Source organism: Chelon labrosus (assembly GCF_963514085.1).
Source record: "Chelon labrosus genome assembly, chromosome: 11".
Lineage (NCBI taxonomy): Eukaryota > Metazoa > Chordata > Actinopteri > Mugiliformes > Mugilidae > Chelon > Chelon labrosus.
The window spans coordinates 14,046,232-14,071,535 of record NC_140344.1 but is presented as its reverse complement, the minus strand read 5'-3'; the positions used below and the strand labels follow the sequence as shown (position 1 = coordinate 14,071,535).

The 25,304-nt window shown below is 41.4% G+C and overlaps 4 protein-coding genes across 4 annotated transcripts; 2 read left to right on the top strand and 2 right to left on the bottom strand.

Annotated features, from left to right (window-relative positions):
- The first annotated feature begins 1,601 nt into the window (after positions 1 to 1,601).
- On the top strand, positions 1,602 to 11,981 carry map2k1 (mitogen-activated protein kinase kinase 1). The gene is made up of 11 exons (XM_084554822.1): positions 1,602 to 1,854; positions 8,470 to 8,680; positions 8,798 to 8,944; positions 9,099 to 9,176; positions 9,333 to 9,384; positions 10,107 to 10,231; positions 10,388 to 10,595; positions 10,754 to 10,818; positions 10,929 to 10,987; positions 11,414 to 11,459; positions 11,531 to 11,981. The coding sequence occupies exons 1-11, from the start codon at positions 1,772 to 1,774 to the stop codon at positions 11,642 to 11,644; spliced, it is 1,188 nt and encodes a 395-aa protein (XP_084410948.1). The 5' UTR covers positions 1,602 to 1,771; the 3' UTR covers positions 11,645 to 11,981.
- Positions 11,982 to 12,005: 24 nt separating this feature from the next.
- Positions 12,006 to 15,423, bottom strand: rpl4 (ribosomal protein L4). Its single transcript, XM_084554823.1, has 10 exons — positions 15,331 to 15,423; positions 14,453 to 14,624; positions 14,221 to 14,327; positions 13,843 to 13,981; positions 13,433 to 13,557; positions 13,094 to 13,223; positions 12,818 to 12,974; positions 12,521 to 12,604; positions 12,212 to 12,332; positions 12,006 to 12,127 (listed from the first exon to the last, which is right to left on the bottom strand). Exons 1-10 carry the CDS (start codon positions 15,331 to 15,333, stop codon positions 12,056 to 12,058), a joined length of 1,110 nt encoding a protein of 369 aa, XP_084410949.1. The 5' UTR covers positions 15,334 to 15,423; the 3' UTR covers positions 12,006 to 12,055.
- A 434-nt stretch (positions 15,424 to 15,857) lies between these two features.
- On the top strand, positions 15,858 to 20,633 carry zwilch (zwilch kinetochore protein). The gene is made up of 18 exons (XM_084554536.1): positions 15,858 to 16,029; positions 16,195 to 16,243; positions 16,335 to 16,427; positions 16,558 to 16,700; positions 16,814 to 17,004; positions 17,115 to 17,194; positions 17,275 to 17,430; positions 17,571 to 17,642; positions 17,723 to 17,816; positions 17,898 to 17,950; positions 18,046 to 18,148; positions 18,252 to 18,331; positions 18,421 to 18,577; positions 18,738 to 18,766; positions 18,843 to 18,979; positions 19,071 to 19,166; positions 20,051 to 20,166; positions 20,262 to 20,633. The coding sequence occupies exons 1-18, from the start codon at positions 15,980 to 15,982 to the stop codon at positions 20,351 to 20,353; spliced, it is 1,791 nt and encodes a 596-aa protein (XP_084410662.1). The 5' UTR covers positions 15,858 to 15,979; the 3' UTR covers positions 20,354 to 20,633.
- Positions 20,634 to 20,777: 144 nt separating this feature from the next.
- lctlb (lactase-like b) lies at positions 20,778 to 24,711 on the bottom strand (the record flags this gene model as incomplete). Its single annotated transcript, XM_084554537.1, has 13 exons — positions 20,778 to 21,030; positions 22,118 to 22,181; positions 22,300 to 22,499; positions 22,593 to 22,719; positions 22,830 to 23,107; positions 23,181 to 23,342; positions 23,418 to 23,472; positions 23,568 to 23,663; positions 23,750 to 23,878; positions 23,956 to 24,065; positions 24,134 to 24,221; positions 24,314 to 24,474; positions 24,585 to 24,711. 13 exons carry the CDS (start codon positions 24,709 to 24,711, stop codon positions 20,915 to 20,917), a joined length of 1,713 nt encoding a protein of 570 aa, XP_084410663.1. The 3' UTR covers positions 20,778 to 20,914.
- Positions 24,712 to 25,304: the final 593 nt, after the last annotated feature.

Genomic DNA, 25,304 nt, shown 5'->3' with positions numbered 1-25,304 from the left:
TTAATTATATTTTGCTGTAGTGGCATTATATTATTATTTCAAACATTTTTGTCAGAATCAACACCCTAAAAATAAACATTATAACAGTTATGAGGAAGGATTTATTGCAGGACCGATATGTCAGAATGAATTAGTTTTCACTGGTATACATATTGTTTTGGCAAGTGAGTGCACATGAACACATCTGATAGTAGGCCTAGTAGGCTAATGATTTTACCTCGTCAGCATGATAGCTGTTTCAGTGGAAGAATTTAGTTTTATGTGGACATGACGTTTTAGTGCTGTGTTTCATTTTGCAAGAGATTTGTGGACTTGTTTTTACAAAGTACTAAACTATTATCAGTTTTGTGCTTTGAGAAATGAAGCCACAGTTTCTGGAAATGTAAATAAAGAGTAATCAAATACTGTAGTACTGGCTAAAAGATGTGAGGGAGACAGAAAACCTTTACTGATTTGACTGTCAGTTCACTGTATTTGTTTAAGTGCTACATCGTTTGGGTATTTAGTTAAATCAGTAAACGTTTTATAAGCATCAGCATTAGTAAGCATCAGTACATTGTAAAATACCCACGCTGAGTGATTTTACCTTGAACTTTCCTCTTGACGTTGCAGAGAAGAGTGGACTGTCTCGTCTTCTTCTTCTTTGGTGTTTCTGACATTTTTGACGCTACGTGGCGCGCGCGTCTTTCAACACTGTGCAACGCTTAATTAACTCCCCCCCCCCCCCCCCCCATTCGGACCGATTCGGACGTTGCAACTCAATTTCCGCTCTGTTCCGCTCCGTTACACTGTGAGAAACAAAACAAAACAAAACAAAACAAAAAAATCCCTTTTCAAGGCTAAAATATTCGGGCCTTGACGTAAAATATTCTGGCTACAGCCCCGGGTGACTAGGCCAAAATAAACCTTGCCTAGTTGGGCCAGTTGCAGATAGTTCAGTTAAAGAGAAAATTTACACTCTAAACACACCAAAAGAGGTTAAAACTCAACGAAATGTATTTATTATCCCTTCGTCCTTCATCATTTGGGGATTTCTTATATTTATATTGTGATTCTTTCGAGAGCCATAACTTCAAGGCTGGAACCAAAACAAAACAACTGAACTACTAAGTGCATGTATAAAACAGATGAGTCACCTGTTAAATGCAACTTCTTTATTGTATTACATAACACTTCAAACATATTTTATTTATAATAATAAATGAGTCACGGGGCTGATTTTAAAGATTACACATACTTTTAAGATTTGTATTACAAGTGCATATTGTAAAAAAATACTTCTATAACAAAGGAGGATTTTAAGTTGAGTGCAGGGCCTGAGGACTTTTTGAACCACTGATTATGGATTGCCTTTTTTAAATTACAAAAACACCTCAATTAATGGAGGGGAAAAAATGAAATGGGCATGAGCTTCAGAGGACCTCAGTGACAGAATATTTTAACCTACTTCCTTGAATGAAACAGTTGTTTTGGTTGAAGCATGGTAGTACCAGCCACGACCAGCAGGGGGAGTCTTGCAACAAGACCAGCCATGCGGTCCGGAAGACAGATGTAAATATTTTTGTGACGTTTCATTCACATCCTCCCATTAACAAGAAAAATCAGCTGCTGTGTCCCTGCAGCTCATGTCACCACTGGCCTGTTTCTGCTTCTGTCAGTGTGTGTCGACCAGCCTGAGCGTGTCGTTTTAGTACCAGACCTATTTGTTTTCCTCCATCCACTGCTGCTGCAGCTCCTGTTTTCCTACACTAGCTGGTTTCTTGTGTGTAACATGCAGAAGAGAAGGAAGCCAGAGCCGATCCAGCTCAACCCGATCCCCGATGGAAACACTATCAACGGCACCGGAGCCACAGAGTGAGTGTCAATAATAATCACCTGCTGCAATATTCATATAGGTGGTTGTGGAATATCGAGAAAAAAAGAAGAAGAAAAACAGCCAGCAGTATTTATGTGTGCGTGTGTAAACTCTAATATGAGACTCTGCACCAGGTGCAGGTCTGTGATCTTTCAGAGCTTTCCTCTAGGGCTGCAAGCAATCGTTGTCATTATCGATTATAATATTGAGTAATGGAAATATGTATTATTGAAGAAACATGACCATGAGATTTGGCCAGAGTCAGGCTTTGCATTTTTAAATAGATTGTGTTGTCTAGCTGTTAACAATTATTTATAGTATGGATTAGTCATGAATTATTTTTTCTATGGATTGATTAACTGTGTAGATGGCACAACAATCCAAAACACACAGATAATTCAGTTCACTTTGATGTAAAACTGACATAATTGTGTAGCGTGGTCCGGCAAGTATTTTGCACTTTTGTTTGATAAATGTCCAAATGACAACTGTTTTAGCACTGACCTGCAGCTAAAGGTGGTTCTCTTAAAATCATAGACCTGCAAATCCTTATATCATAGAGGCCAATAAACCTGTAGCATTATGGATTAATATATAATTACCAGTTATCAGTGAATGATTTCTTTCTCAAGCGCTAAACATTTGGTCTTCTTACGATTTCGGTGTATTTTTCCACTTTATTTGTACCAGTGTCATAAGTCACTTTTACAAATTGTTGTTGCTCCAGTGCTTCCCATCATGAGTGATCTAATCATTGTTGTCTATAATGGGCAGCTCTCGAGTCCTCTTCACGGTGTGATGGATGCACGGCCCACTTCGTGCGGCTGGTGATTAGTCAGAGATTGACCTTTGCTGGGAGGATATTATTTCTGTGTGTGTGTTGGAGAAGTTTTGCGTAGCCCTGCTCCCACCACCGTTTGACAAAACACGCTAATGGAGATTAAGAACCGTTGTGACACCATTCTCTAGTTCACAGAGGAAAAAAAAGCCCAGTCTGTCCTGCAGCAAGCTGGATGGGACGAGATGAGAGTTACATAACATGTCATCCGTGGTGAAGGCTGCTTCTCTAATGTGCTGTGGAGGAAGAATATTTCATGGCTTCATTATTAGATCACACATCTGAGGGCCATCAGTGTCCTCTGCAATTCATTACTTAAAGACTAAAATCTAATGTTGCATGCAGTTTCAGTCTAAGTCTTTAGGTGTCATCATCAATTTCAGTGTCAGGAAAACAGTGAGAAAAACTGTCCCTGAGCAACTTGTTGCTGAAACTAACATGAAACTTTTCTGTTTTAGACTATATTAGAGAGAAATATTAGCCATGTAGGATCAGTGTGCTATCAAAAACAGATGAGCTGTACCTTGGCTTTGTTCCGTAGACGCTATTGTTGATGACATAATGTTTGGCTTGAGTGCCGCACATTCCTGCAATGGGCAGAGGGGTAGCATGTCGAGATTAGGCAACAACCAGGAACTCTGAAACAGAGATTCGGAATCACGGATCACTCTGTTCCTGCTGCTGCTGTGTGTTTGTGTTTGTGTGCTGGACTGAGCTTTGTGACACTCAGACTGATATATTGCTGACAGACAGCCATGAGGCCTGGTGCTACTAAGTCCTGTTTTACATAAAAAGCCAGTTTTATCTGGGTGCATTTTTATTTAGCTGTCTGAAACACTAAGTAAACCTGTTTCAGTCATTTTATGTTATCACTTACTCCCACACAATGTGCATATTTTGTTCTCCACAAATAATTAAACAACTGCACTTTTGTTATAGTAGCACATTTACAGCACTACTGTTTAAATATTAATAATGCTATCTAATAATGAGCCTGTTTTTTGTACAACAGAGGCCAAAGGTGAAGAGTGCTCAGGCTAAATACAATAAACACAGATCAGACACATCCGTTAAGCCTAAATGCACGACTTTGAAGTTTTTAAAGTCGACTAATATGTGGTGAAAGTCGAGTCGACGTCGACTAGTCGATGACGTCACACATAAAAACACAGTAGAAAGTAATGCTTTGCAACAATGTTCTTGACCTGAATACTGTAAAAAGAAGCTACAACACGCTCTACAACCACAGCAACAATGTTAACTAATAGAACACAACAAAACTGAACATTAATACATGAGCTTATCAATACTTTATTCTGCAGATGTTTAAATCAGCACCATCAATAGCATTTAGTAGTACTTAAAAGCGTGTTGTATGATAGGATAAGGTAGCCGGGATAAAAAAAAGTGGCACTTTAGTTGTATTTCAGGACTGACTTACATATTCTGCATGTTGCAGTAGTATGGGCTTCATTTTTAGTGAAGCGTTTCCACACATTTGATGGACCGCTGCTAGTTTGCTGCTATGACTGACTGGGCTCCTCAGCTGTCTTCTCTGAGGCGTCCCTGTTCTTATTGTCACGTAATCGGAGACTAGTCGACTTCCTGCTTAAAGCATCATGGCACAGCAGTAAAGTTGACTAGTCGGTTCAACCCATAGTATATACTGCATGTATATATATATCAGTTGCTAGTTCATAGGTGCGCCACTTATATCAATGAGGCGAAACAACAGAATCACTGGAAACGGGAAACGTTCAGAATGTAGGTTACATAGGACACATACTAGATAGATGGGTCCATCCATTTTAATTCCTGAGTTCAATGCGTCCTAAAGTACCTTCTTCATCTTATCGCCTCCTGTGTCCAAAATGATCAACCACACCAGACGAAAAATAATGTATTTTTGCTATCACTTAGCTTCATGCAACAGGCATCCGTAAGGCTGTATGGAGAAGTTGAGCAGTGCTTTCCAAAAGTCAGACTGATCAAATACATCAACAAAACTTTTTAGTATTTCCACATCGTCTTACTTAAGTTCTGAGTGTTGCCTAAAGGGAACCAGCAGGTAGGAGGGGGATGTGCTTTTGGAGAGCTGGAACTTGGCCAGTTCTTTACAGACCAGTGAAGGGGAGGATTAAACTTGAAGAATCAGGCTATAATAGCTCCACGTGTGGGGTAATAGGATAAGTGTGTTTGTGCATATTTGGGTCTCCTGTAAATGTGATGTAGGAAGAGGCCTGTATGAATGGCTTCAGGATCAAACCGGGGCATAGTGTCTTCTTGGTGCACTTTGCCTCGTCCAAGTGGGAATTAACGTACATTTTGAAGGACGAAAAGCATGGCTGCACAGCTGCACCGGCTTCGATGGCTTGAAAGATACTGTGTATGTCTCTTGAACCATTTGGCCCACCCAATGTCATAGCAGGGTCTGGTCAAGTGTTGTAAATTATACTGAAATGAAGCAGTGATATATGGTATATCATGATATCACATTAGATCCTTGCATCACAGGGAGGTGGTGGTTTTTGCACTTTTCCCTTCATGCCTTCTTTTGGCTTTTAATCAGATATTTTTGCCCGCCTTCTGTCTTCACCCCTCGCCCGTCCTCACTTCTTCTTGCGTTACTGAAGATGAACTGTCTGGAATTTTTATTGGTGGCCCCGACTTGTGAATATGAGTTCTTTGTTTTCATAGACGTGACAGACCATGGCCTCTTCTCATTTCTCTGTATTGCGCCACCTAATTCCCTGCATCCTCCTGCCTATGAACCATAGACTGATCTCAACATCGCATCCTGAAGAATGTTTCATTTCCGAGTCTTTCCACAGGAGCCATGAGGGACGATGCACAGGTGTGTGTGAGAAATAAAAGAGGTGGGGCGCACTGCTGGAATATTCCTCAAATGTGATGTGAAATGCATAATGCACAGGGTAAGTTGTCATGTATGCTGTTAGGCTCGTCTGATGGAGACCAAAATACAAAACAACAATCTTTAATTGACATTGCTCTAAAAAGATGTATTGAAACAAAGATGTTTCATTTTGTTAAATGTCTCGACTCCTCTCACCTCATGTCTTTTCACGACTTCCTCTGGTCACACATCAGGTGGAAGAGTCTGAGGCGTGAGGAAAGGAATCAAGGATGTACAATCTGAGAAATGAGAATAGGAGCAGGTGACAAACAGCTAACGTACCCCCACAGCAGTGGTTTATCTCTACAGGTGATTAGACCTCCGTTTGCATCTCTGCAAAAGACTTGTTACACAGCAGGAAACGTAAAGGTGCAATTAATAACATCAAAGATGGCTCCGCTCCCGGAGCCCAGAAGTGAATGAGGTTAATAACTGGACCTAGACGTAGTGAAGTCCATCCATCATTAATACATCTGTGCCTTTTCTGCAAGTCAAAATGTTTGCTGTGAAAGGGTCTGTTATTATTGGTATTCAGGGTTTGATGGCCACCGTGGACATTTTGATACAGTAGCAAACTATAATTAGCGCCTTGCAGTCATATTATGCCTCCACTGAATAGTGAAGTTGCTGTTTACATAAACTGAACAGTTAGTTGACTGAAAGGCCTAAAAGGTAGTTATGAATAACATAACATTGTCTTTCTTCTGTTTCCATTAAATGCCATAGTAAGCAGTTACAGTTAGCTTACATGCACAAAACCAGCGCATTGAAATGAAGCGGCCATGTTCAAAATGTGAAAGAACACCGTGCAAGAACATTAGACGGCAATATTTCCATAGTACAGTATCAATATAGTAGCTGTAACTTAAGAACCCCATTTCAAACGTCTCGTGTTTAAAACACACATTTCAATTCTCACATTATTTTGGGTCATTTGTACCAGGACATGTGGATGATTGGATGCGGACTCTAGCGAGCAAATGTGTTGCATAATGGCTGTGGATGCGCTTAATCCAATCGATGAGCCTCTTACTGAAACCAGACCGTTGCACTCTGGTGAAAAAGCATTGCCATTCCAGTCCGTCAAAAGCTTTCTCAGCGTGAAATGGCTGGCAGCCATCGGGGAACTCGTACGGAGTGGCCCACATAATGCCAGCCGAGCATGGAACATTATCAGAGGAGATCTGAGAACAAATAAAAGGACCTGGTTTGTTTAGACCTGTCCAGTTTTACAGTGCATTGTTTGTTTTCAGCTTTCTTAAAAGCCTTTTTATAAAAAAAAAAAAAAAAAAAACTGCTGTTCAGGGCGTTTAGAGAAACCTTTTTTCAAATGATTGATGATGTGCATTCTCACGGGTGAACACACATCTGAGGATACAACTGTGCTTGTGACTGTGTGAAAAGGTAATTAATGATTAATCTAGATAGCAACGATGGTTTGTTTTACCAGCGAGGTTTTGATATTTCCGAGATAGGCACTCTGGTTTGCAAAATAATTAATTCCCACGCACTTTACACACAGCAGCACCTGAACACATGTTCCCTTCCATACTTAGATTGTATGTCTGCGTTACAAAAGGCAAAGGAACAAATGATGATCTTTTTAATTACTCTCTTGCACTCATGACACACTAGATGAAACATTAACTCTCTTGTTTTCTGTTCAATCTGCACCTTTATGTCAATTGTAATTAATGTTATATGCAAAAAATCTACAACCGTTACGACTCTTCCTTATGAGCAATATGAAAAGTCATGCCGTCTTATTTTCCGGTGCTTTTCAGCGAGCTGTAGATGCATTGTGTGTCTCGCATTCAAGTTCTCCTGCACGTCCTTGGACATTGTTTGGATAGAGCACAAAAGGCCAGCGTCGTGCTCTCGCTTCCTCCTGCACCTGGAGGGAGCGGGGGCTGCAGTGTGCAGCTACTGTAGTCCCTCCCTCATATTGCGGGGAGGCTGCTCCTCTTCTCTGTATCTCCTGCCTCCACCACCTCCAGCTCTCTTGTCGACGAAACGCCCACGCCACCCACAGCCCGCTCAAACTCAGCACCTCGTCTCCATGGATATGCAGGCCCGCTGTCAAAAATAAAAACCACTTAACCCTCTCTTTGCTGTGCGGTGAGGAGAGCATGCTGCCTCTCCAGTGAGTCGTGATTAGGAACAAAGATTTTAAAAAAACGTATTTACTAAGGCTGATAACAGGCATCTTATTATAACATGCACATATTATAATACAGACATGACAAGAGTATGGCACGTATTAGGCCTTAGCAGCTGAAGATGGAGGAGATTTCAACTAGTAGCCCTGTCAGAGCAGGAACACATGCAGACATGAGAAATGTCCTTAAGCCCTTATCACACATGCAAACAAAGGAAATAAGAAATAAGTCACATTTTACACAGTATGCTGTTTATTGATCTAATCGATTTAAACAACGTCACAGTGCTCTGTGTGGCACCGTTTTGTGACATTGACAGTGGAGTTCACTCCTTGACTTCTCAAGGAAATGCATCGCCATGACAACACCGCAAAGGCAGCGTCGCCGGCGCTCAGATGAACTTCGAGCCTCTTTACATGGGGATCAGGAGAGGAACATTAAATCACACCTGCCGACCCTTTCTGTCGTCCTGCTAGCTCGGCGCCTGGTCATCATTGTGCATGTAGTTGCTGTCACACACGCCCTGCTCTCTGTCTTATCTCTGGAGGATAACACAATTGACAAAGCAGATCTGGACACACAGTCGATCGTCTCGTAAAGAACATCTGCAGCCGTCCTGTTTGAACGGACTCAAGAGCCTTTTACACCTAGGCAAGGGTGCAGTAGTATACTTTCTGACTCTCTTTATCCTACTCTTTCTAAGAACAAACTTGGAGGCACTGCAGAAAAAACTAGAGGAGCTGGAGTTGGACGAGCAGCAGCGCAAACGCCTGGAGGCCTTTCTGACTCAGAAGCAGAAGGTGGGGGAGCTGAAGGACGATGACTTTGAGAAGATCTGTGAGCTCGGCGCCGGCAACGGAGGAGTCGTCTTTAAGGTCTCCCACCGACCCTCCGGTCTGATTATGGCGAGGAAGGTATGCTGCGGCCCAGCTGGCTGCCCATACAGTGTGAAGTGTGGAGCTAGTTTTACTTTCACAAACCCACTGAGGCTGAAGTGTATTTACTAGAAATGTGTTTCTCCTGTGTTCTAGCTGATCCACCTGGAGATTAAACCAGCCATCAGGAACCAGATCATAAGGGAGCTGCAGGTGCTGCATGAGTGCAACTCGCCGTACATTGTGGGCTTCTACGGGGCTTTTTACAGCGATGGAGAAATCAGCATCTGCATGGAGCACATGGTACACCAGAGTTTTTCCATAGTATTTAGTTCAAATATTACAGACCGACTGTACTTAAACTGCTCAGTATTTTCTTATTCTTCCTTGGAATCAAAACAAACTAATTTTGAAAATGGATATCTTCAATCAGTCGCTCCTTCCCTTCTGCTTGCAGGATGGCGGCTCCCTGGACCAGTCGCTGAAGAAAGCAGGCAAGATCCCGGAGCAGATCCTTGGCAAAGTCAGCATCGCTGTGGGTATCTCCAGCACCTCTCCCACCTGTCTAATGATCTGGTCACTCTAGAGCTGTGTTTTTGTGCATATAAATCTGATGACTTTAGTAGAACATTTCAATTACAGTACCAAATCTTATCTTTATTGTGCTGATATGCAATATTTGTCTTTACAGGTCATTAAAGGGCTTTCCTACCTCCGGGAGAAGCACAAAATCATGCACAGAGGTCCGGCATTATTGCATTTACTAAATGATATCAAAATTAAATGTAATGTTGTTGCCTTCACAAGACATTTAAACAACCCGTCCTGTAGCTGTTTGGGTCTTTGTTACTTTTCTTAGATGTTTTGTATTTCTGTGCAGAATTATATATTCTATGTACAGAATCTGACATTAGGGGGGTGTTGTAGATACGATTTTTAAAGAGGTAATTCACTTAAAACTTGGTACAATAGTGAGTCAAGTGGATCGCTTCCAAATTTTCAGTCTTTTTTAAAACCTCTTTTTTTCCCTAGACAGTGTTTTCGTTGTTTAACTGAGGTAGACGGACAGGAAGGGATTTGACCTCCACTTGATTTATCTAAATATTAGCTCGACTCACATTAGGGTGAGATCTACTAACTGGCCTGTTTCAGCAGGAGTCATGATTACAGCAAGTAAAAGTTCACGACCTCTTGTTTTCAGCCAAAAGTGACATATCGTAAAGTTGCTTTTTATTTTCCTTAAAGCTCTTTGCTCTAAATAACTTGAAGTCACCTTAAGCTATTCCCTGTTTCAGACGCATCGAAACTTTGTTGTTCTCTTGAATGAAATGAGGGAAAACTTTAAAAAACAGACAAGCACAGGCAGCACAACATGCCTGCAGCAGTTTGCTCTGCGCTGCTCACTGTTCCCTGTTGGACACTTGCCCGCTGCGTTCTCCTTAACACTGCATGTATTCTCTTTCAGATGTGAAGCCTTCTAACATCCTAGTGAATTCCCGTGGTGAGATCAAGCTGTGTGACTTTGGAGTGAGCGGACAGCTCATAGACTCCATGGCCAACTCCTTTGTGGGCACTCGCTCTTACATGTCGGTGAGATAAAATGCACACGCTCCTCTTCTGGTGCAGAACAAATTTAAATATATACTGCTTTCTGCATCTTAACAAGCAGCAGAGTTATATTTGTAAAGCGACTAGATCTCTTTTATCTGCACCACTGATTACATTTTATTTTATTTTTTTGTCTAGCCGGAGCGTTTGCAGGGCACCCACTACTCCGTTCAGTCAGACATCTGGAGCATGGGTCTGTCCCTGGTCGAAATGGCCATTGGACGCTTCCCCATCCCGCCACCTGATTCTAAGGAGCTGGAACAGATTTTTGGCCTTCCAATAGAAGGGGAGGCAGCCTCCAGCGAGTCCTCTCCAAGGCCGCGGCCTCCTGGGCGACCCGGCAGCTGTGAGTTTTTACTACAGCTGCTTAGTTTATCAGTTTATAGTTTATCAAAGTACCTTCGTGGATCACGTAGGTACCTGAGCAATAAACTGTTTGTCATTTTGAGTGATGAGTTGCGGTATAAGAGGCTGATTTTTTTGTTTTTGTTTTACCCCCCTTAGCATACGGCCCAGACAGCAGACCTCCAATGGCTATATTTGAACTGCTTGATTACATAGTAAATGAGGTGAGTTTTCCCTCGACATTCATACAGTCTTACAGATACTAGTACACATTAACATGTCCAATTTGCTATCACATATAACCCTTTATGCTAAATGTACTTCTATTTTTCAGCCTCCGCCAAAGCTACCCGGGATATTTAGCGCCGAATTCCAGGATTTTGTGAATAAGTGGTATGTAGGACAAATGGTTTGTTTATAAAAATCCACACCCAAATAAAACTTTGCCACCTGGTGGAGGTTTATATGAACTACACAAGATTCAGAAGGTTTTTCCTTCCTGCTGCCGTTAGGCTCCACAACATTCTTACTATGTGCAATATTATTACACCTGAAAGCCCACTACTCTTACTATTTACTGTGTACAACTTCATAACCCAGTTACACCTGGTCCATCTGTGCCATATCTGACAATCAGTGCAATTCAATACTTTTTGTATATATGCCAGTACTTGCCTTCCCCCCCGCCATTGTATCTTTTATACCCCCTACACGTTTTACTCTCAACATTTTTTCTGCCCTTTTGTATGCTGTTGTAAACTGCAATTTCCTTATTGCGGGACAAATAAAGGTTTTCTTAATTCTGTGTTTCCACTGCAGCTTGATAAAGAATCCTGCAGAAAGAGCAGACTTGAAACAGTTGATGGTAGGTGTGGAGATTTTACAGCATTCCCGTTTTCTGAATTCATCTCTAAACATCTTCCTTTTTCTCTTCAGGTGCATCCTTTTATCAAACAGTCTGAGGCAGAGGAAGTGGATTTTGCTGGCTGGTTGTGCAGCACCATTGGGCTCAGTCAGCCCGTGACACCCACCCATGGCACCACAATGTGAGACATTCTGTCCACAAAGCCCTTATCGCACGGTCTTCTAGTGACCGATTTGTATCATTAGTAAAAATGTGTTTACACTGCAATGAGTTCTAAAGTTGAGAAATTAATAGTTGTATATTTGGTGTACAAACCTACATGCCAAGAGAAACTAACAAGTCTTTGGGCCAGCTTGCAGGCCTGCCTGAAAAGCCATCTTTTTCTAATGATCAAATTATTTAATCATGACTATGCTGCTGAACCTATGTGCTTGATATTCCTCTATACCGAGTCTTTCCAGCACCAACAGATTGTAATCTTTGTTAGCTTCTGTGACGAATTAAACTTGTGGATTAAAAGCTGTAATAACAGGTCTGAGTCATGTATTTGAAACAACAGATTTATTCATCTGAACTGAACTCCAGTCTGTATAGATTTATGCCTTGGGTTTTGCAGGTGTCCTCTTCTTTGCAGGCCTCTTCTTGGGTTTAAGCATCTTGGCCTTGATCTATGGAGAGAACCAACAAGAGTTTAAAGCCGCCGTCACCAATTAACTTATTTTCACTGACATCCGAGTTGTTTATATTCTTACCTTGGGATCATGCTTGAGGATGGCATGACGTCTTGCTGTCTTGGCGTACGGGTTCAGTTTGAACATGATCTTCAAGTTCTTCAGAGGGTTCTTCTTCAGAACTCTGCGGTTGATCTTCTTGCTGTGGTGAGAAAACAACCCAGTTTTAACAAAGTGAACTGCTGCTAATCTGCAACTTGAGTCTTTAGACTTTCTGCGTCACTCAGGACTTCCATATAATCAGGGTTCAGAAACACGGACCTGAAGTGGAACATCATCATAGTCGATTAGCCAGAATTCGTTTAAGATCTATAAGAGAGTGGTGCTTACCGAGGTGCACGAAGTGCTTTCTGGATCTCCTCACTCTTCAGAATCCTGCTCAGGTCTGTGTTGGTCATCTTGTGCATTGGCAAACTGAAACGGGATGCATCAAGAATTTAGTCCCTCATTTACAGAAAAAGATAAACAGCTTGACGAGTCTTGTATTGCTCAAACTCAGACCTTCATTAATATCACAGAGTTCAAAAACACGGACCTGAAGTGGAGGATCATCACTGATTTACACGAGCAGAATACAGTACATATTGTACTTGTACAACAGAATGCTGCTACTCCTGAAATACTCACTTGAAGTCGACCTTCTGGGTGGCAGGTTTACGCCAGGTGCCGTACAGCTCATCCAGCTTGCGGAAAGCACTCTCGGTCCAGATGCAGAACCGCCCAACGTGACCACCAGGAGCGAGCCTCAGGAGGTTCAGCTTGTTCACGTTCTGCAGAGTGATGCCTGCATAATACAGCGCAATGTTAAGCTCACTCATTTCATAACTAAACACAACTCAGTAGATAAGTTCATAAATACAGAGCTATACAGTAATTACTTTCACATCTGAACAAGAAATTCACCTGGAATATTTCTGAAGGCTTTGGTTAAACCAGCGTCTTGATTATAGATGATGCATGGTCCTCTGCGCTGGATTCGTCTGCGATTCCTCATCTTACCCTTACCGGCACGCATGCGCTGAGAGGCGTACACCTTAAGGGTACAACATTTATATTAGTTCAATATTTCATTAAAATAGATAAAGACAAAAACTAAAACTAGACCAAAGAAACCTCATTGGAGTCCTTAGATTGCTTCCAGTACAATATGATGAAGCGGTAAATTTCCGCAAGATGAGGCCAGTGCTAGACCTACACACTTGCGGATATTCAATGTTCAGTTTAGGTCAAGACTTAATTTACCTTCTTGATGTCATTCCAAGCCTTCAGCTTCTTGAGCAGGAGCACTGCCTCCTTGGTCTTCTTGTAGCCCTCAACTTTGTCTTCCACCACCAGTGGGACCTCAGGGATCTCCTCAATGCGGTGTCCTAATAGACAATATGGTTTTATTAATAAAAGAAATCTAAACATATACTTGTCCTGACAGTCAAGGTTCTAAGCTTGCTCAGATTTTAGGAGACATCAATTCTCTGTGACAGCTTGAAGACAGCAGGCAACTGTCACTGTTCACAGGATCAGACGCAAATTACACCATCATGGCAAGTCAAATCTTTGTGTTAATTTGGCTATACTTTGAACTGCTAACACAATTTGTCATAAAGCTAATTTTCTCAAGACTTCACACTTGATTGTATCCCATTATTGAAGCTTACCCTTGGACATCACAAGTGCAGGGATGGCAGAGGCTGCCAGGGCAGAGCAGATGGCATAGCGCTTCTGGGGTGTGTTGATCCTGCGGTGCCAACGGCGCCAGGTCTTGGTAGGGGCGAACATGCGACCACCACGACACATCTACACCAAGGTTAAGGAGGTTTTATGCCGAGAGCAGAAAGAAGAACTGAAGTACATGGTACCTGCTCAGACTCAAGGTTCATCAGCCATCTGTGCCAGCATATGACAGTAGGCATTCCGTCACTGGTCACAGAGTCAGACGCAAATTACACCATCATAGCAAAGTCTACAGAGATTTGGGTTGTTTTTGAAGTATACGTTACAAAAGGGGACGAACTTTAATTCTGATGAAAGGATACATTTCCAAAAGCACCCTGGCCAGAGCGGTGAGTACCACCACCTCTAACACGGGGGATACGGGCCACAGCTCTTCCTGTACCCCATGACTCTGCGCTGGTCTGGTGGCCTAAAATATACACACACACACACAATTAAACACCTAAAAGACAGACAAGATATACTGGACTTGTAAACACATGTTCTCAGTTGTCACATTAAAAACTTGATCAATATGATAAAAAATACACTCACCTGCCAGCTCACTGACTGCGTATGGCTGGCGGTTGTTCTTGCGCATGTTGGTGTGCACAAAGTTAACAACATCAGGGCGAATTGGGGCCTTGAACACAGCAGGCATGACTACATTTTTGCCTGAGGATTCTCCTTTCTCGGAAAACACCGAGATGAGGGGTCGGGCACAGGCCTGAGGAAGCAAGATGAACATTAATATTTAATAAAGTACACGATGTTGAATTTTACATGGTGGAGCATTAATACGAGGGGTCTGCAATACCCCTGAGAGCCCTGAATACTTCAGATCAAAAGTCTAGAGATCAACAAACCTCCACGTCTTATAACATGTGCCAGCAGCCACACTACAAACCATCCTGATGTAACCCGGTGCAACCAACTATTTAAAGTCATCCCACGTTTTGCTGACATGATCAAAGTTATCGTTAATTGGTCCACAATGTGATCGGCGGCGGTTGGCCTTAGCTTAGCTAGTATATGCTAACATGATTTAGCCGGCCTTAACGTTATCGTAAACACACTTCGTAAATAACGAGGGACGTGTTAAGAAAAGACATAGTCGTGTGTAAGAAATAGAGTCTATCGTGAGCAAATACTAATCCAGAATAAATCCATTAAAATATACGACACGCTAAAATAGCTACCACTGAAGCCAAAGCCACACGTGTAACTTGGTTGAGCTATTAAAGCTGCTCGTCCAAAATGGCTCCTCGTGTTAGCTTGGCTAGCCGGGAGCAGTCAACTACACTGTTCTATTAAATCTGAACTGTGGGCTTCCAGAGACTCGAAATACGCCGGTATTTATTGCGTACATACGATAAAATGTATTATAATGCAGTATAATAAACGCTATCGGCAGTGTGAGTGTAAATTCTCACCATTTTCGGTATTTAGTTTTCGGCTCGCCGGGAACCACGCTCCACACGCTATGGCGGCCACAGTGAAAAGGAAGTCGGTAAGCCATCCGGAACACTTTATGCCTCCGCCTCAAAGCACACTACTTCCGTTAGAAATATTATTTTGACAGTTCGTTGACTTAATCTCAGATAAAGAACAAATATAAAATTTAAATAAATGTAAAAAATATTTACTTCAGTAATTTTAATAAAATCTTCGTGAAAAAACTAAAATAACTAAAGTTGGTTGCTGCAGCAGGAACTATTTTTTTACTCCATGTTGGCGCAGGATAAACGTAAGGACCGAACTACTTTCATTCGCACCCTTTTTTTAAAAAATAATTTTTTACTTAGTTTAATACAATTTCTTTGCACATGTTTAGATTATTAATACGCATTTATACACTTTAAAAGTTTATTAATTTATTTTTTTTACTCAAAAGTAAAACAATGACCTGTGACCTCATGTCGTCATCGAAAAAGTGAGCGCGCGACTGTCAAAATATCAACAGCACCCGTGTGGTTGATTATTCTGTTAACGTGAAGCTTTATTAGCTTTTTTGTATCCTTTTTTTCTGTATACTTCTATACATTGCTGGGCGGAAGCTTCACACGCTATCATAATTGCGCGATGGGCACAAAGGTGATATCTAGTGCTAAGGAGTTTTACAAAATCCTTCGGTGAGTTTTGAAGGCGTAGCGTTTTTAAACTAACGTTAGCACTTATAGCTAACGTTAATATAAAGTTGACGAAAGGACATTTGTTTCTCAATGTTTCAGTTACCTTAAGATGTTTATTATTCCGAGGTAAAGCTAATTTTAGTAATATCGTTTGTCTTGTGTCAGCTCCAGATCTCTTCAAGATGAGGAAAGCAGTAGCCCGTATGTATTTGAGGTAATTTAATTTCCTTTAAATTGCTATGATGTCTCATGTTGGTGTGTCTGTTTGTGTTATAGTAATGATATTGATATCTTGTGTGTATCAGGAGGACATCCAAATATTGAAGATGAATGGAGACAGAATTGCTGTGGTGAATATGTACTGTGGCAACCAGACCATCTTTGTCTGTGAAAAAGCTGTGAGTCAATGATGTGACCTATCAGATACGTGGAAGGAAGTTGTGTGACCTGATTATCAGGCAAATAATCTAATAAACTAGAATCTATGGTTTCTATGTGAATTGTTTTCTCATATTATCTATCTACTAGGTGCCACAAATAAGTAAACTGGAGGATCCACAACTGACTGAGACATCAGACTGTGCTGTTGATGGTGATGCAGCTGATGATGATGTCGTCAATGTACTTCCAACAGAACTAGGACCACAGCCACTTACAGTCATGAAAGCAAGGTGACATATGCTCGGACGTGTAACATTTCATCCAAATGATGTACATGCTGTCAGATTATACACGCTGAGTAAAGCTGACATAACTTTTTTTTTTTTTTTTTTGCTTTGTGTAGACAGTTGCTGTCTTGGTACACATTATCTCAAAACCCTAGTGTGTCAGCTGTGGACAACAACCCTGCCTTACAGCCTTTGTGGGTTCGATGTGACATGTCTGACCCTGCTGGAACAACCTGGATGGGGGCTGAAACCGTTTGCGTGGGCAATAAAGTCGCCGGTGTTAAATTATACTCTATTACCTGCAAAGGTATTGCTTTATCCCTCTTTTAATGCCCCAATTGTGAAGCAATATCAGTACAATGAATATCTTTTTGTCAATTCTTGTGTCATTTTGACATTTGATCTTACTTTTAATAGGTTCAACTGTGGACAAAAAATCTCTCTTAACCTTAGAGGAGCTGAAACAAGCACATAAGAAAAGGCATCACTCTCCCTCGGTAAGTGAGTGTGCATCCCCTCTTGCAAGTCGGTACAAATGAATGTTGGTTCACTTACATCTGTCACTTAAATCTTCCAGACGGGTATTAAAGGCAGCGCCAGGTTCAACTTGTTTGGCTCAACTGTTGTTGAGAACACCACAGTCGAGTCACAGAATACGGTGACAGTGGATTTCAAATGGAGCCATGTGGAGAGTATCCTCGAGATCCCACCCCTGTCGTCTACAGCGACACTAGTAAGTCGCAATCATTTATACAAAATACTCTTTTCTTCTACCTTAAAATACTTAATTTTATAAGTCTAAAAATCTGTTTAATCCTGTCTTTTTCCTGTTTTTAACCAATTCTTACATTGTTTATCTTTGTCCATGTCCAGAATATCAAAGTTTCCAGTGGAGACATGAGAAGTCCAATGTTTGAGATGTACAGGGAGCTAGAGTTTCTTCAGGTTTGTAATCTGAGATGACCGTAACCTTTTTAGCACTCAAATTAAAAACTAAATACTGTAAATAATTCCTTTTATTTCAGACTCTTGCTGATGGTTTGAGAACTGGTGAGACTGAATGGATGGAACCTGTGGAAAGCACGCCGGCTGTAAACCTGACCAAGGCCTACTTAGAAGGTATCTGGATTTCTAAGCATACATTAAATATGATGTAATGCTGTAATTTACATTGTTTTTCGTTTTGTGTTATTCTTTCAGAGCTCCAGGGCAATGCAAAAACATCACAGGATCAGGCTGCAAAAAAAGCTGAGGTGCGACAGTGGTGAAAAGCATGAACCAGTTCTCTTCAGAATACACACGGTACATTTCTTGGGTCTTCATCTTTTCTCTCCGTCTTTTCTTAAAGACCACAAAGCAGGAGTCTGAGACAGACACGCCCATTTTCAACTCTTTCTTGGAAAGAGGAGATTTGGATTTTGTGGAGGAGCTGTGGGTTCGGATGAGAAAAAGTGAGTCAGTGTCTCCACAAAGGGAACTAGGATTAATTTGATTTAGTTTTATAAACAGACACGTGTAACCATTTTTCGCCCTCCATCTTGTTTTTGATCACAGGCGTGACTTCATATCAGGACATTGGCGACTGCCTCAAGTTGGTCACTGAAGCTCTAAGATACGGTGACATCAAACCCTGGGTATGGAATGATGCAGCTTCGGTAACCTTTATTTCAAATTAAAGATTGGACATTGTCAAGTGTGATTTTTATTTTCTTTTTTCCTCCAGATTCACAGAGACAGCAACAGCTCCCTCAGCAAGCTCATTCTGCAGTCCTACCACCAGCAGATCGATCACGTGTCTCTTACAGGTGTCACCCCGGTCAAAATGCTGCTAGAGATGGGTCTGGACAAGATGAGGAAAGATTATATAAACTACTTGATCGGTAAGCAGTTATTTTCCTTCTGAAACTCTGTATATAACTCATTCACTGGATTAATCGAGCTAAAAGTTTACCTGGTAGTCACTGAAACATAATTACATCTGTGTTGTAGCTGAAATAGACTGTTTGTAATCTTCTTTGTCTTCATTTGTTTGTTTCTCAGGTGAAGAATTGACAACTCTTAATCATTTGGTAAGACTATTTTAATGACAAATGTATTCAAATGTCCACAAACGAAGTACTGACTTTTTAGTCATTTACCCCACAGTGTTATTACCTGAGCACAGAAGTCGATCTCCAGGAACAAGTGATCCGACTCAGAAAACTGCACCATCTGCTGGAAATTATTGTGACCTGCAGTATATTCCTGGGTTTGCCCTACGACCGGCTCTTCCTTCTCACACAGTAAGTCGCTTTATTTCTCCAGAGATGTGTGTGTAAATTGCAGTTGTGTGAAGAAGACAATTTAAAACCTTTTTCTTTTCTTTTATCATAGATCATGTTTGCAGCACTACAAAACCTCACCATATGACGAGGAGCATGAATTCAAACTCCAAATCAAACCTGCTCTGATCAGCCACTTCTACCAGAAGTAAGGAATACAATGCTCTGTGCACTAATTGCTTTATTCTGTCCAAATACACCGTTATTCAGAAAAAATACACATTTGTGTGTGTGGGCCAGACATCTTGTATCTCACAACAAGTCATTTGACAGTAGCGGTTTGTAGCTGTGTTCACAAGGTTTGTTTACGATTGAGAGGAACTGTGCGAGATTTCAAAGTGGTCACGTGTCTCAGTCTGTGTCCAAATATGGCCTGATTCAAACCCGCCATTTTCTCAGGGTGTGTAACACTACCTATCACTGCCTGATCATCTAATACAGTTGCAATCGAAATCATCCCACCTTGTTGAATATGTGAGTGTTTGAACATGAAACATCTTCTGATGATCTAGATTTATTTTACATTCTTGAGTTACTTGAAAAAATGTAAAATAATCTTGCAGGATTCTTTCAATGTCTCCTTAACATGGCTGATTTGTAATCACTTACCTGTGTGCAAGGCTGACGCAGTTAATCTTTTGGGAAAAAAATGACGCTTAAACTGTGATACAAATGTAAATGGAACCTATGCAAGGAGTCTCAAAAGCCAGGAGAAGAGATTTTTTAAAACATCACCTGTGTGGGTAGCAGCATATGCAAACTCATGATACATATTTAAACCTTGTTGTGGAAAACAGAATATATATTTCATCTTGTACAACTGCATGAAACCTGCAAGAGGACCTGATAAACAGGAGCAAAAGTCTCAGTACAGACTAGAAGTCAGAGGTTGTAATTATTATTAACCAAGTCCTGAATCATTTTGCCTTGGGGCTTTTTGGGGACTTTTGTTTTTATAAACCAAACCTCTAGTTGGGTTACTGTTATATGGACTATTCTCTAAGTTCTCCTGTTTGTGTATATGTTCCACAGAGAGCATCCAGTCATGTGGGGTGTTGAGGTGTCCAGTGGCCACGGCCCTCGTGAGGTCAGGACATCCTTACAGCTGAGTGACAGACCACTGTTTGATCATGTCATCTTTGAAACAGGTGATTTAACACTTCCATTAATACATTATAAATAGTAAGTGGTAATTACCCCAGTGAGGTATAGATAACACTTTTTCTTCTTTAACTGTTTTCAGATCACCCAAATGAAACGATGAATGGAGTGGACAGTGACGAACCCGCCTTCTTCTCCACCATGGTGTGCTGCAGCCTCGTCAGTTTTGCATGAGTTCAGAAAGTGCGCAACTAACCAACACACCCTTTTATTCTCTATATGATACACTGGTATCAACATGCCTTTATATACAAGAACCTCCATCAACACCTACAGTGACTACTATACCTCTAGGGTTCTCTGTTATGTTCTGTTTTTGGTGAATACATTTCAGTCCTTTGCAGATAAGTTTGGGTTTCCTAACCACATCTTTATTGTCGCATTCGTTGCTCAAGGTTGAGGTTGAAATTTCTAAGGGCTCAATTTCATCCAAATAAAAACACAAAGTACAGTAGGTCATAAGGACTGTTTGCAGTGGCAGTATTCCACAGCAGTGTTTTAATAACATGTTGCAGAGGTATCCACACTGTTTTAGTGTCTGCTACTAAATGCATCATTATAAACCAGTCATTTTACAGCCAGCACCATATGCACGCCAAACGATTGAACTCAGTAATTCTCTTCAGTTTACATAATGTATATTCACACATAAACCATTAAAGAAATTAATGCATTATGAGTGCGCGATTGTGTGTGTAAATTTTGTGTCTGTGACTGTACGCACACACACATGTTCTAGTTGCGCCTCCGCAGCAGGAACATGAGTAAGATGGCACTGAGCAAAATAGAGAGCGTGCACACGGTGGGAACAACGATCTCAGTTACCATCTCCATGTGGCTGGTCAAAGGGTCTGTGAAGCACACACACACACTCATTACAAACTTATTAATATTGTATAGTCCACACATTGCGTATGAAGCGAGTAATGATGCTCAAGCACAGCACTCAAAGGGTTAATATTTTTCTCTAAATCAAGTTTTATCTGTTTTAAATTGAGCATGAGGGGATTCTTACCATGTATAAGTCTTAGAATATTGGCAGCAGTACTCCGCTGTTCCTCTAATAAAGAAAGAGAAAGTACTCAGAGTTGATTAACGACACTTTAACCCTTTGAGAACTGCATGCAGCTACTGGGGAAGATTTCAGAAAGCAGCCAGAGCCAGATCATTGTCTCAAATCCAATCTTCTGATAATGTTTTTATTATTATGAGCCATCAACGATCATGGCTGAACATTATGTCGTAGTTTTGATTTCTAAATTCAATTGAGCTATGTCACGGACCGTTTCACCGGTATTATGTTATCCGGTTAAATTTGTCATCCTGCTTTGTGAAATACCCTGCGGGCAAAAGTCCACCTGTCGGCTTTATGCTTATTGAGTTTTTACTGAAGCTGCTGTGAAATTAAAAGGGCTGTTACGGCAAATTAGATTTGAGCACGCTGGTAAAAACAATGAATGAAGACATTTTTGCACACTGTATACAAGGGATGGTGTTAAACTGCAGAGGCCTAACTCTGTTAGTCAGATGTGAAAACACAATCACAAAGCAAGCAACAAAAGGAAATGGATTACATTAACAGGAGATATGCACCCTCAAGCTCTAAACTTCATCATGCACTGGCCAAACCTTTGGCATTTCTGCATGTTCCTTGGATTTTCTTCTAGCTGGAGGGGCAAACAAAGAAGATATCTTAGATATTCTGTCAAAGATTTTTGTAACCAGGTTTTGTATTTCTACAACTGGTGCAGCTACTGATTTGTTCACTTGTGTTCTGGTATGCTTGGAGAACAGAAACACATACTAAAGTCAAATTATTATTATGATTATAACTACTGGGAAGTTTTTTCTTTTCATATTTGGATCAGAATCTTTATTTGTTTACCCCAGCTAGTCATCACTGACAGACACGATGAGAGAGACTCTAGACAAACTAACCTGCAGCTAGGAGCTGGTTGCTAGAAGAGCAGGTCTCGACGGCCTTCCTCTTCCAGTTTTCAACCTATTAAGGGTCAGAAGACAATATTAAGAGATGTATTTTTGGGCAATCATAAACCAAGATCTAAATGTATTCGGAATGAAAGAAACGTGGATGTAAAGTTGTGAGTTCTGTGTCTCACCTCTCTCTGATTGGGAAACCCGTTGGAGCTGATGATGCGTTTGTAAAACTGAACAGAGGCTTTGGGATAGCGAGGCTTGTTTTTATTCCTGAAATCCACGTAGTACAAGCCAAATCTCTCTGAGTACCCTTCGTCCCACTCGAACTTGTCCAGCAGTGACCATGCAGTGTAGCCCTTCACATTGACTCCATCTTTGATAGCTGAGTGACGCAAAGAGCAGGGAGCTTTATAAATATGTAAATGTAATACGACATATTTTCTTTCTTTTGTGTAGCATGTGTGGGCTCATTTACCTTTGAGCATCTCATTGATGTAGTCTTTATAATACTGTATCCTCCATTCGTCACACAGCTCTGTGCACAGCATCTTCTCCGAGACTCCATTCTCAGTCACATAAATCATTGGGTTTCCATACTGAATCTAGATGGGGAACAAATCAATATGACGTGAAATACGTTGGATTCATTCAGTTTAACTTGGGAGTCGCAGATGAACAAATGTCAGCTCTGTGATTCTTCGGCGTGAGTCACCTTAACAAAATTGAGCAGACGTCTGAAACCCCAGGGCACGGAGTAGAGCCACTCGGATCCAGGGTCAGGCCAGCGTGGGTCAACCAGCTCAGCCAGGTCCCGGTCTGTGAAGTAGCTGCTGCTGCTACGGACTGATGGGTAGTTCTTTTGGGTGATGTAGCGGGTGGTGAAATGGCCGATGCCGAGGAAGTCGCAGGTACCCTTTATGTAGCTCTTCTCTTGGGGGGAAAATGTTGGCAGCCGAGACGTCCCGAGGCCCTGTTGGACGCTCTTCCTTCCTGCAGACAAGAAGCAATCAGTGAATTCCCCACTGACTGGTATTACTTTAAAAGTGTTGACAATTTAACTTACCAATAAAGTCCTTCATCACTTGAGGGTAGTCTCCATGAAAGATAGGTGTTGCAAACCAGCCCAGGTAGAACTGGACGTATCTCTCAGCGGCTTCGATGTCTTTCTGGTTGCTGATGTCCACTGGCTCTCCCCAGTCCCCCGACAGAGAGATGCCAACCAGGCCTGCACATATGAAAAAAGCAGTTCTTATCACTGTCAGAGATAAATACTGAATTACTGAACTGTGCATCCACGTACCTTTTTGTTTCCCCCTCCACTGTGTATCGTAAGTGTGCCAGACTTTAGCGTGTGCCTGTCAAAATATAATTAATGCTTCAATGCAATTGAATAAGTATTAATTTATATGTGGTTGCGACACTATTAATTAATTAATTCGCAGTCTCATACCTTTATTATGTGATGTGCAGCCCTGTACGCCCCGGTTCCTCTCAGCTTCAATCCTGGAGCGTGTTCACCTGTCTCATAGCCTTCAACTGCTACAGACTGTGGTCATGTTTTAATGCAACGATACCGTTGTCAGTGGTCACGTAGAAACTGTACGTATGTTGGACTATTCATTGTGAACATACCCATGGATTGTTGAAGGTGATCCAGTACTTCACTCGGTTGCCAAATCTTTCAAAGCACAGGTTAGCAAATTCGTTGAAATGATTGACCATGCTTACATTCTGCCACCCACCATATTTCTCTTGTAAGACCTAGACAAGCAAAGAATACGGTGCATTATTTGAAAAGTTGTCAAAGCTGAAGCTGCTGATAGTCTTTGCACACCAACCTGTGGAAGATCCCAGTGATACAGAGTGACAATGGGAGTGATTTTGCTCTCCAGTAGGTGGTCAATCAGTTGGTCGTAGTACTGTATTCCTTTTTCGTTTATATGGTCAGCTGCAAATGAGTGTAGATAAACATTAGTTTCAGTGTCACATAGGCTCTAATTAATAGTTGTTACTCACATTTAATGCCGGTGGGGATGAGTCTGGGCCAGGAGATGGAGAAACGATAGTGGTTGAGCTTCAGCTCCTTCATGAGAGTAACGTCGTCCTGTGTAGACAACATGGAGTGGAGTGAGATATTTAGATGTCCTTGTGCCAAGTTCCATTTTCTGTTCTCTCAGACAAGTCACACTTGATCACCTTGACTTTGTAGTATCCCTCACACGAGGAATCCCCAGTTTCGTTTTGTTGGATCCTGCCTTTCTTATGACTGAACACATCCCAGATGCTCAGTCCTTTTCCATCTTTGTCCCAGGCTCCTTCTGTTTGATAGGCTGAACTTCCGGCACCCCATGAAAATCCTAAAAAAAACAACGTCGGCCACCTCTTAAGAGGACTAATGACAGAAGTGACAAAACAATTAACGTGTACAACATTTATCTCTCTGAGCAAGAACAAATTGTGTGTATACCACTTGGAAAAGTGCCATAATAGAAGGAGCTGTGCTCGTTCTTTGTCCAGTCGAAGTCCTCAGCCGCAGACAGACACAGCACCAACATAAGCACATGGCACGCACTGAGTGCACAGCGGGGCAGCATGGTACTCCTGAGCCTGCAGCACAGTTACAGTCCCTCACTGGTGTCTGAACACAAACAGGAACGGGTCAGCATCCACACTCAATGCTCTGGAGCAAACATGTTAAATGCAAGCCAGTATACATACAAAAAAAAAAGTATTTGCATTGAAAACAGGAGACTCTCATCAAGCAGCCTGGAAGCATCCAATGTGATGGACTGTGGGGGGTCCCACGTCCCTAATGCAAAGCCAAATGCCACTATTCAGACTCAATGAAGTGTAAGCTCATTTTGCTGATGCAGACAGATCCCATACAAACAGTGGTTTCACCTCTGTAAGCAAAGCTAATGTTGGAGAGGTTGATATATTTACTGTGTTCAATCACATGACATTGATGCAGACAAATGGACCAATCTGGATACAAGAAGTCTCATAGGGAAAGTATTTGTTTTTGTCCACATTTGTCACATGTCAAACATACTATGCTTTGTAAATAATTATCGTATCACATTTGTCTTATAGTCCAATAAGTTCAATGAGTGTTAAATAAAATTATTAAAACAGAAGACACTTTTTTTTTTATCGGAAACAAAAGAATAAACAAAAAAACCTAAAA

What these genes read in the sequence shown, in the direction of transcription:
- map2k1 (XM_084554822.1), top strand. Translation starts at nt 1,772, where the DNA reads ATGCAGAAGAGAAGGAAGCCAGAGCCGATCCAGCTCAACCCGATCCCC. An exon ending in TCCTGGGCGACCCGGCAGCT is followed by an intron (nt 10,596 to 10,753) that starts GTGAGTTTTTAC and finishes TACCCCCCTTAG; the next exon opens with CATACGGCCCAGACAGCAGA. An exon ending in TTGATTACATAGTAAATGAG is followed by an intron (nt 10,819 to 10,928) that starts GTGAGTTTTCCC and finishes TCTATTTTTCAG; the next exon opens with CCTCCGCCAAAGCTACCCGG.
- rpl4 (XM_084554823.1), bottom strand. An exon ending in GCCAGGGTGCTTTTGGAAAT is followed by an intron (nt 13,982 to 14,220) that starts GTATCCTTTCAT and finishes ACCTTGGTGTAG; the next exon opens with ATGTGTCGTGGTGGTCGCAT. An exon ending in AGCCTTCAGAAATATTCCAG is followed by an intron (nt 12,975 to 13,093) that starts GTGAATTTCTTG and finishes TGTATTATGCAG; the next exon opens with GCATCACTCTGCAGAACGTG.
- zwilch (XM_084554536.1), top strand. Translation starts at nt 15,980, where the DNA reads ATGGGCACAAAGGTGATATCTAGTGCTAAGGAGTTTTACAAAATCCTT. An exon ending in GTAGCCCGTATGTATTTGAG is followed by an intron (nt 16,244 to 16,334) that starts GTAATTTAATTT and finishes TGTGTGTATCAG; the next exon opens with GAGGACATCCAAATATTGAA. An exon ending in CTTACAGTCATGAAAGCAAG is followed by an intron (nt 16,701 to 16,813) that starts GTGACATATGCT and finishes TGCTTTGTGTAG; the next exon opens with ACAGTTGCTGTCTTGGTACA.